At 33.8% G+C, this 11,074-nt stretch overlaps 1 protein-coding gene and 1 non-coding gene across 2 annotated transcripts; both read right to left on the bottom strand.

Annotated features, from left to right (window-relative positions):
- Positions 1-1,312: 1,312 nt before the first annotated feature.
- MIR7981f (microRNA MIR7981f) lies at positions 1,313-1,567 on the bottom strand. Its single transcript, NR_161775.1, has one exon. It is a non-coding gene; the product is annotated as a microRNA MIR7981f (primary transcript).
- A 7,571-nt stretch (positions 1,568-9,138) lies between these two features.
- Positions 9,139-10,485, bottom strand: IAA29 (auxin-responsive protein IAA29). The gene is made up of 4 exons (NM_001279162.1): positions 10,217-10,485; positions 9,714-9,985; positions 9,532-9,622; positions 9,139-9,190 (listed from the first exon to the last, which is right to left on the bottom strand). The coding sequence occupies exons 1-4, from the start codon at positions 10,483-10,485 to the stop codon at positions 9,139-9,141; spliced, it is 684 nt and encodes a 227-aa protein (NP_001266091.1).
- Positions 10,486-11,074: the final 589 nt, after the last annotated feature.

The following is an 11,074-nucleotide window of genomic DNA, read 5'->3' as shown; positions in this document are numbered from 1 at the left end:
TAGACATTATATAAGTCATCCTCTAAAGCACTCAAAATGTAACCTTTACATAGGAAGTCTGACTGTTTCCATGCTTCAACAGTCATAAATTTTTCCCTGTCTGGCATATCATCAGCAGGAATTGGAGTATCTTCACTTGTAAATTTCTGCAGACCAAGAGTGGTAGGCCATAAAAATACTCGTTGCTGCCATCCTTTGAAATTCACACATGTGAATTTACCCGGTTTCTCTGCTTGTGATACAAGAGTTCGGGTTGGTGCAGCGATAGCCACTGTAACACCAGTGTTTTCCATTTCTGATAAACAAAATTGATACAATATAAGTAAGCAATAAATTAAAATTGCAGACTTAAAGGAGTATAAAATCACAACGATTTTTGTCTCCACCAGAAACACAAATTTAATAATTTCCTTAAGATTGTTGCCAATCTATTTTAAGAAAATCAGAAATTACTGGTTGTAATAAATCATTCAGAAACACGATGTAACTGAGATTCTTAGAGCCAGTAAATAAGATGAACATAAATTTATTTGTAAAAAATAATTGAATCTGTAAAACTTACCAGAATCTGGAATACTCTTTTTGATAATTTAGGAAGAAAATCAAGTCCACTGAATTCACAGTGTCCCCTTAAGGAAATTATTTCCCTTTAGTATCCGAGGTTTGATTTGGAATATAAACTCCCAGGGTAAAATGATCTTAATAAGTAGAGTATAGATGCCAAAAACTCTACTGTTAGCGAATCAATCCACAGCAGGAAATTACACGAAGAAATATGTGTTTTTAAGAAGAAGGAAGATCAGAAAATTCGTAGGGAAATATTCTGAAGACTGAATGGTATTTACAGGCAAGATGAATATACACTGAAAGGTTGCAACCCTTTCAGAATTGACACGACCATTAATGAAAAGTTGCAAACTTTCAAATGGTATTGACTGTTCCTGAAAGTTGCAACCTTTCAAAACAGTCATGGAGGGAATTTTTAAATATAACAGAATTTAAAACGGGTCACGCGCAGGGATCCGAGTCGGGTCGGGTTAACTAAAAAGTTAAAAATATTTTGGTTAACTTCTGTTATCAACTAATTAATGGAAAATAATTTTTGGCCATTAAATTAATTAAATAAATAATTAAAATAAATTTGTCCAAATTATTATCTCTCGATCATTTGCCAAAGCCAAAGCCGAAGTTGTAGCCGAAGTGAGCGAGCAACGATGACGACGGCGCGAGGAGGGGTCCCTCTTTCCAACCCTTTTAACAATTAATAGGAGTGTTTATTTATTTAAGGGAAAATACCCAAGTACCCCCTCAACCTATGCCCGAAATTCCAGAGACACACTTATACTATACTAAGGTCCTATTACCCCCCTGAACTTATTTTATATGTAATTTTCTACCCCTTTTTAGCCTAAGTGGCATTAGTTCAGAAAAAAAGTCAACCATCGTTGGGCCCACAAGATAGTGCCACGTAAGCTAAAAAAGGGGTAAAAAATTATTAATAAAATAAGTTAAGGGGGGTAATAGGACCTTAGTATAGTATAAGTGTGTCTCTGAGATTTTGAGCATAGGTTGAGGGGGTACTTGGGCATTATCCCTTTATTTAAACTCTCCTATTTTCATTTCCATTACTGATGAGGGACTGTTGCCTTTTTCATTAAATAATTAGAGGACTTTTCAAGTTCCCAACCTTTCAAATTCTGGACTTTTCAAATTCCTCTCCTTCCCTCTATTTCCCATCAATTCTTGCTACATACCCAACAAATAGTACCTCTAATGTATTGTCTTCATTTTACCTCTAGACTTCACCCTGATATTAAATCAGATTTTAGGGCTTTATAACCCCCGTACCTCAATGAAGCAATTAGTTTGTCCTTTTTGAAAGAGCAAAAAAAGTTGGCCCGAGTTGGGACAACGACCCAACCCAACTATCCGTCAAAAATTCCTGCTATCCCGTTTTCCTTCCACACATCTCCTAGCCCTACAAATTTGACCTTTATTCAAGCTCCTGAACCCCGACTACTTCATTTCAGACATTGGTCGTACATCATTCAGGAAGCTCACACCGATAGAGCTTCAAATAAAATGTGAACTTAACCTTTGTTTCAATTGTGATGAAAAATATCACAAGGGTTATAAATGTTCATCCATTCCACAACTCCTATTACTTATTGCTGATGATGATGCTACAGAAGACTTTCCTTCTGACTTTTCTCCACCCCCATCAAATTCACCACCTCCATACACCACCACTGAAAACCCTTCTCTACTTAGCATCAGTTGACATACCTTGTTTGGTGGACCTCATCCCACTACGATTCGTGTCGCTACATATATCAAAGGCCTTTCTGTGCAGATTCTCCTAGATGAGGGTAGCACACACAATTTTATTCAGCCTCATGCTGCAAAAGCTCTCAAATTACTTATAGAACTTTCTTCGGGTTTTTCAGTTATGGTCGAAAATGGCAAAGAACGATGATGTTTGGTTGTCGTTCTTGGTGTAGCACTCACCATTATGGGCTTCTCCTTTGCAACAGACTTCTTTATTATTGACATGCATGGTTCGGATTTAGTTCTTAGAGTTGCTTGGTTAGCTACATTGCTTCCATGTTTGACTGACTATGTCAATCGTAATTTTGAGTTTAAATAGAACAAGAAACATCACCGATGTCAAGGTGATCTTTCCCCTATCCTACCCAAATAAATATGTCTACTCTGCGGCGCTTCAATAATATAGATTATATTTCATGCTTTCTTTGTCTAGATCTTCAATCTCATACCCGTATATCACCATGTCACCATCCCTTGACTTAGCCACTCTTCTAAATTCATATACAGAAATTTTTCAACCCCCAACCTCCTTACGACCTCCATGACCACAAGATCATCGCACTACGCTCCTTCTAGGAGCCAATCCTGTAAATGTCTGGCCATATCATTACCCCCACTTCCAAAAAGTTGAATTTGAAAGGCTTGTTTCTAATACGCTCAAGTTGGGAATTATTCGTCCCAACTCCAGTCCATATTCTTCAATAGTGTTGGTAGTGCGTAGAAGAATGGTACTTGTCGCTTTTGTATGGATTACAAGGCTCCTAATGTTATCACTGTTATGGATAATCTCCAATCTCAACAGTTGATGAGCTTTTTCATGAACTGCACAATGCTTATGCATTCTCCAAGTTGGATTTATTAGCCGGATATCACCAAATTCCCCTCAATCCCCCTGATATAAAAAATACCGCATTTTGAACTCACGAAGGCCATTATGAGTTTACTTTGATGCCATTTGGTCTTTCAAATGCTCCATCTACTTCTCAATCAACCATGAATTTCATTTTTTAAGTTGTTGCCATGCCAAGTTGTCCTTGTTTTTTCAATGACATCCTAGTTTATAGCATGTCTTGCCAGGATCAATTACAACACCTTAGATCAGTCTTTGATCTTCTCTGGTAAAATTCTTTGGTGCTGAAGCAATGAAAAGGCCAATTCGAGCAGTCTTCTATTTCTTACTTGGGTCATATTCTCTTTGGAAAAGTCTTCAAGTTGACCCTGAGAAGAGACCATTATCTTTTTTTGGCCTTTGCCTTCGTCTGTAAAGGATATTTGTGCCTTTTTGGGTTTAACGGGGGGTACTATTGTCGTTTTGTCAAAGGATATGCCTATTTCGCTTCACCCCTTACTGATTTTTTTTTAAAAAGGACTCATTTATATGGTCCGATAAGGCTTTTGTTGTTTTTGCCAAATTGAAAAAGGCTCTTGGCTTTGTGAAATGCTTGCAATTGTGAAATGCTTGCCATAACGCAGGTTGTTCAAAAGTGGCATCAATACTTATTGGTCCGTGGTTTTACCATTTTAACTGATCAACAATCTTTGAAATCCCTCACAAGTCAGGTTATCTAGACCCTTGAACAACAACGTTGTCTTAGCAAATTAATTGGGTATGATTTTGAGATACGCTTTCGCCAGGCAAATTAACTTTTGTTGCGGATGCTTTATCTCGTGTTCTTGCATGTTCTACATTACCTTTGGCAATCACTGAAATAACTTTGGTTGACAAGCTTAAGGCATTGAACAAACCCAATGAGGAATTATTATCTCTCCATCAGAAATTGTTAAATGCTCCAGATTTTATTTTCTCATTCTCCTTTCAGGAAGGTCTCCCCTTATTCAAGAATTGCCTGGTTATTCCCAAGAATGCATCTTTGCATCTAATGCTATTGGAAGAGTTTCATGCTTCCAAAATTGGAGGTCATACGAATCCTCTCTCGCAGATTTCACATATTATCTTCAAAGTTTTATTGGGTTTGCATGCGATCTAATGGCAAGAAGTTTGTCTCTCAATGTCAAATTTGTCAGCAGATGAAGGATTCACATTTGAAACCAGCGGATTACTGTCTCCCTTGCCGATTCCTTCTGAGATTCTTGCTTAAATTTCCATGGACTTTATTACAAGCCTTCCACCATCTCAGGGGCACACTGTGATCTTGATGGTTGTAGATACATTGTTGAAGTCTGGACATTTTATTGCTCTATCTAGAAATTTTACAAGACAAAAAGTAGCAGAAGTCATTGTCCAAGATTTTGTCCGGTTATATGGTTTTCTTACCAAATCATTCGCGATGCAATTTTCAACTCTAAATTTTGAATGGAAATTAACAAACTCCAGGGAACTCATTTGGCCAAAAGTTCTGCTTATCATCCAAAAATGGATGGCCAAACAGATTCACTGAACAAATTCCTTGAAATGTATCTCCGTTATTTTGCTACAGATATTCCTTCTACATGGATACCTCTTCTTCTCTAGGCAGAATTTTGGTACAATACTAAATACTAAAACAGCTCCAAGTTGACTCCTTTTGAGGCAGTCTATGGCAGGCCTCCTCCTACCATCTCTCCTGTAGTGTTGCGCAACACATCCAATCCTATAATTTTGGGTTCTTTGTGGCAACGGGATGAAATATTGGGTGTGTTGAAGTAAAATTTACAGCAGACTCAAGATAGGATATGAAGCTTCACATCGACAAAGGTCGTAGGGAGGTGATATATGATATCAGTGATTGAGTGTATGTTCGTCTTCGACCATATAGGCATATTTCAGTTCGTTCGCAAGGCCATTCCAAATTGAGTAGGCATTTCCTTAGGCCCTTTCAGATCATTCAATGCATTGACGATGTGGCTTATAAACTCGCTCTGCCGCCATCTGCTCAAATTTATCATGTATTCCATGTTTCAATGTTACATAACTGTATCGGCAAACCAACTAATCAGATTACACCTATTATTTTCTTGGACCAAACTCCCTCTGTCACACTTACTCCTGAAGCTATTTTAAACAAAAGAGAGGTTACTGAAGGGGCACATATGGTGCCTCAATGCCTTGTCAAATGAGTAGGTTTTCCTATTGAAGATGCAACTTGGGAGGACTCATATACCCTCTTGCAGCTGTTTCCTCACTTGAACCTTGAGGACAAGGTTCTTCTCCATGAGGGTGGCAATGTAATGACTCTACAGGATTAGTTTGAAAACAATAGGCGTAGTACAAGGTACAAACGAGTGCTACAATACCTGGACCAGTACGTGGTCTCAGATGCAAAAAGGAAACATGCTTTGTCAAATATGATAGAAAAAGATCATGAATAATAGATGCTAGAGTAGTATAAGTAGTAGTAGATCTCACTACACAAGACAGAGATGAATTTGCTTTTCTTTTAGTTGCTTAGAATATATTTGGAACCTCTATTTTCTTCTTCTTTTTTTTTGGTTTGCTTCTTGTTATTCCCAGAAGAAGAGGAACAAGTCCCTCTTGTGACAAACAACTAGTTTATTTTCAATAAAAAGTTCATCTTGTTACAGGTTCTTCGCTGATCTTTACATCCTCTTTAGCTTGCCCTAATTCTTCAATTCATGTAGCAGCAGCTACTTGAGATCCCCTTCTCCAGATACATTCATTTCAATGTTCCATTGCTTCCCACTCCTTTAATTATCTGCATAACTGTGCCCTAGATTTGGGTACTCATGAAGCGTTGTCATAGTTAGTGGGGTCTCACTCAGACTTAGCCTCCACACCACTTCATCCTTCAAAGATGTCCCTATTAGTATGTTTTCCTCCTCATGTAGTGAAAGGTCTTGGGTTTCAACTTGAGAATTACTACTGTGCTTCCTAGCAGAGGCGGCTGGATATAGTTGAAAAAAAGTCCTTGACCTTAGGCCCCTCAATTTTAGGGGGCTTCAATTTTTTGTTAATTAGGTAGGATAAAACTTGTTTTTAGAAAAAAATATAACTAAGACTCCAAATTCAAACGTCATTAATGAACTGATAGATATGACTATTACTTTTTACCTTTTCCATGAAAGTTATGTGTATTTTTATTCTTTTTCTAATTTATTTTTTACATATTATATTTTTTTCTTTTCCTCTCTTCTATTTATTTTCACTTTCTCTTTTCTAATCTTAAATATTTCTCTTATTCAAAGATTAAGAATTTACTTGTTCTATATGTAGTTTTTATTTTTTTATATTATAATTTATGTCTTAAATTTGGAGAAAAATATGTCGCAGTAGCCCAATTAATTTTCGAAAAAGCCTTCATAGTTCTTAAATTCGGTAATATCATTCTATTTTTAATATTATTTTTGATTTGTGTCTTATGCTTATTATATTTTTATTTGATATTGTAAATAGTATTTAAAATATTTATTAGATTTTAATATGTCAACTAGAAAATATGGATTCAGTCATTCAAAACTTAAAAGAAAAACAAAAGTCGATAACTTAATAAAATCAAAAAGGTGCTCTTCATAAATTTTTGAAAAACAATGTTAAAATTAAATCAAAAAAGGTAAGGAAATGCTCTTTAGAAGAACAAGTCACAAACATAGTTGAAATTGAGTTAGATAATGATATAAACCAAAAAGAAGAAGGAGTTGAGAAAATTAGTAAAAAGTCGGATGTAGATTTCTGAGAAAGTCAAAAAGATTAAGGGATTTGGCTATATTATCGATTGAAAAAGAATTATAAGAAGAGATGACTACAGAAATAATTAACAACTTTGCATCTCAAAAAGGTAGAAAAATAGATTTTATATATATATATATATATATATATATATATATATTTTAAGGTCTCTAATTTAATTTTGGCCTTAGGCCACCAACAGGTTTGAGCCGTCCTTGCTTCCTAGTATCATCAATGGAATTTTTCGACAACGTCCCCGTCCTTTACCTCTTCCTCTCGCCATAGCTATCTCTTCTATCATGCGCAGAGAGCTTCTAGAGAGAAAAAAAATTAATGTGCATTCATATTTGAATATACTACAAAGAAAAGTGAACAGATAGATAGAGTAATTGTGAACTTTCTTCATCAATCATCTTGTTTTCACATTTCAGAGATATTGAATATGATTATTAGAAGAAATTAACTACATAAAAAATTATTAACAACTTTGCATCTCAAAAAGGCAGAAAAATAAATTTAAAATAAATATATATATAAATTTTTTAAATTTATTTCAAGGCTTCTAGTTTAATTTTGGTCTTAGGCCATCAACCAGTTTGAGCCGCCCCTGCTTCCTGGTATCATCAATATAATTTTCCAACCACGTCCCTGTCCTCTACCTCTTCCTCTCGTCATAGCTATCTTCTTTATCATGCGCTGAGAACTTCTAGAGAGAGAAAAATTAATGTATATTCAGAGGCGAATCTAAGATTTAGAGTCACTGGGTGTCAAGTAAAGGCGGACCTACATGGTACCAACCAGAGGCGGACCCTTACGATTTGATAAGGATGCATGCATCTGTTAACCTCAAAAAAAAATCACGCGTATATATGTATATATATCGTGAAAAACTGACATAAAGTAGGATATAATCAACAGTGCACCCATAAGAAGCGAAGGGGTGCCCTTGTTTAATTTGTACAAGATAGAGGAACCACTCGCAAGAATACGATTTCTTATTTCATTATTTTTATTTTAAGTTTGGCTTATAAACCATATTTGAGTCATTAGTTACTAATTAAATACTACATTATTCGTTAATTACAGTAAAAGTTTCATTAACTACCTAAATTAAAATACTATTAGTGCATCAAAATCTTCAAATTTTAAATTCGTCTCTAATGCTAAGTAGACTCATTGATTAAGTCAATTTTAGATTCAGATTGAATTATTCGTCTTGTGCCTGAATGAGAGAGCATGATGGGATGATGAACGAAAGACTAAAGCTTTAATTAATGACAATTTTTTGCTGTTCAAAAATTTAAAGGAAGAAGGATTTCAACGGTAAAGAGATTCTTTTTCATTATATATTTAATCATACAAAAAAAATCAAAGAATCAAATAAAATTAGTTAAAAAAAATTACTGATCAATACTTAATAAGTAAGAAAAATCAAAAAAACAAAAGAAAATGTGCCTGGTTTTAAAAAAGAAATGCTGCTAGCTAGAATTGATCACACACCTAATACCCATTAAGTAGATGCTCTATCATTATACCAAAAATTACTTCTGTTTTGTGGTTAACACATTTATTATTTAACACATATTATATATATATATATATATATATATATATATATATATATATATATATATATAAAGAGAGAGAGAGAGAATTTCCGTCAAAGCTAGAGAGTGGCTTGGCACCCCAACGGACCTTAATAGATCCACCCTTGTGTACATTCATATTTAAATGTCCTAAAAAAAAAGTGAACAGATAGATAAAGTAATTAACAACTTTCTTCATCAATCATCTTGTTTTAACATTTCATACATATTGAATCTGATCATTGGTCTCTCTATACATCTTACTAGTCAAGATTGATCCGTCGCATGATGAAAACCAAATGCAATTTCGATATACAAAGCTTTCTTTTAGTAAGATTGATAAGATATATAAAACTATATATTATATTACATGACTTTGATGAACACATTACTCTTTGCAGGAAAACTACTAGACATACGTAGCATACATATATATATATATATAACAATTTAATTGTGACATATAACAAGCTAATTAATAAAGAGTATTTTTTCTACTATAGATACCGCAACTTAGATCTAAGATACACTTGTCCATGCTACTCCATAACTTGTCCATGCTACTCCATAAGCATATGATTTCTAGAGCATCTAATTCCCTCATTTCTCATTCTTTTGTATCTCAATTCTTTGAACAGTCTCCACGAATGTTCTGCGAAAAGTCATTCATAGCCAAAACTTAACTAATACTAGCAATAAATTGAGTTGATTTGAATTTTCTTTTGTTAAAATAATTACATGTATAGGTTTTTCTTATATTACTTACTTTTCTTTTTAATCTGTCATAAAATAAATGATATATATTTGAATATAAAGTAACAATTTAACTTTAAAATATTAATTTTATCCTTATTGAAATGATTTATTACCACTCAAATATCTATCACTTAACTTTAGAAAACAAGTTTCAAAAATCTTATTTTATTTTAAATTTTGTATTAAATCAAATTAACTCATATAAAATTGTGGAGGGAGTAATAATTAAGTGCTTACTTCCATGGTACATCTCCAGCAAGCATCCAGTCTCCTTCTCTGTCTTGGTACAAGATTGTAAAGCGTGTACTATTTTTTCCACTATTTTGATCTGTAGAAAACAATAGTATCAATTAATGAATTGAGAATTTCTTTCTAAAATAAAATAAATATACACAGTAGTACTATTGGCGTGAACTTACATCTTGCAAACATTTGAAGTAAATTTTGGGTAAAAAGTTGATAAGAATGATAGAGCCTTAGATCAACCTTCCTTCCTATTGGCACCCCTTCCATCTTCACCTTTACATACATAGAGTTTCTTCCTCCAACAATAACATTATTATTATTATTATTGTTATTGTTTCTATCATTTGTAATCCAACCTGCATGACCTTGATGATGAAATTGTTTTTTTCTCCATGTATTAATTGGTGGCCAACCAAGAAGTTTGAGACTTTCTTCCTCAAAATCCCTATATTAATTGCATGGACAGAAAAAAACCATTAATTAATAAAGGTATGTTGTGTTACATCAAAAGTGTTGAAGATGAAGATATGAAATAGGTTGAACAATGTGGTACAGTCAACGCTATGCACGTCCTATTGTGACCATAACTCTATAACATTTGTACTCATTACTTGTACCACGTTGTTCAACTGTTCTATATATTCAGTCTTCAACAAAAAGTTATACTATGACTTACTTGTGACAAGTGGCATTAAAAGGTTTCTTGTTTCTTCCATGGTTATCATCATCTTCATTTGGTTGGCCATTCCATATGAACAAAGACAACGTCTTACGTTCAACTACTCCTTCATCCTCATGAAAGGCCTCTTCAAAACATCGCTTTTGCTTCATCTTCATCTTCATATCGGAGAAGCTATCATCAAAACCATTCTTCCTATAACTCGTGATTGCATTGATGGGAAAATGGTTACAATTTGAAATAGCAAGGCCAAGCTCTAGTTCCATATCACAAAAGTTGTATTAATTAAATGAGTTGATCAAAAGAAAAGGGGTAGCACTAATTTCATAGTTGGTTGGCTTTACTTTGAAGTTGTGTTTATATATAGCTTTAGCGTAGAGTAGGGTTAAACTAACAGAGAAAGAAAGAAGGGGTAGAGGATTGTCGGTTGGGTCGGCTAAAAGAGTAGCAATGACATAGACACCTTCTACCCCACCCTACTATTTCATCATTCATTGTACTTGATTTAAAAGATACTCCCTCCTCCCTCCTGTTGTCATAATTTATGTGATTTCTTTTCATTTTTTAAAATTCAAACTTTAATAAGAAATTTGCATTTGAAATTTTATAAAATAAAATAAAATATAATTAATGAAATTTATATTCCCTCCATTCTATTTTAGCTGATTACTTTCCTTTCCTAACCCATATTAAAATATCATAAGTAAGAAGATAATTTTATCCTTCAAAAACTTTTTAAAAATTATATAAATAAATATAAACACTTTTTTAACAAATAATTTTAATTAATGATTTATTATTTATTAAGGTGACAACTAAAATGGGATAACTATTACTTTCTCGTTCGATTTGTCA

Source organism: Solanum lycopersicum, chromosome 8, assembly GCF_036512215.1.
Source record: "Solanum lycopersicum chromosome 8, SLM_r2.1".
Classification (NCBI taxonomy): Eukaryota; Viridiplantae; Streptophyta; class Magnoliopsida; order Solanales; family Solanaceae; genus Solanum; species Solanum lycopersicum.
The sequence above is the reverse complement of the archived record's forward strand: the minus strand, read 5'-3'. Positions and strand labels throughout refer to the sequence as shown.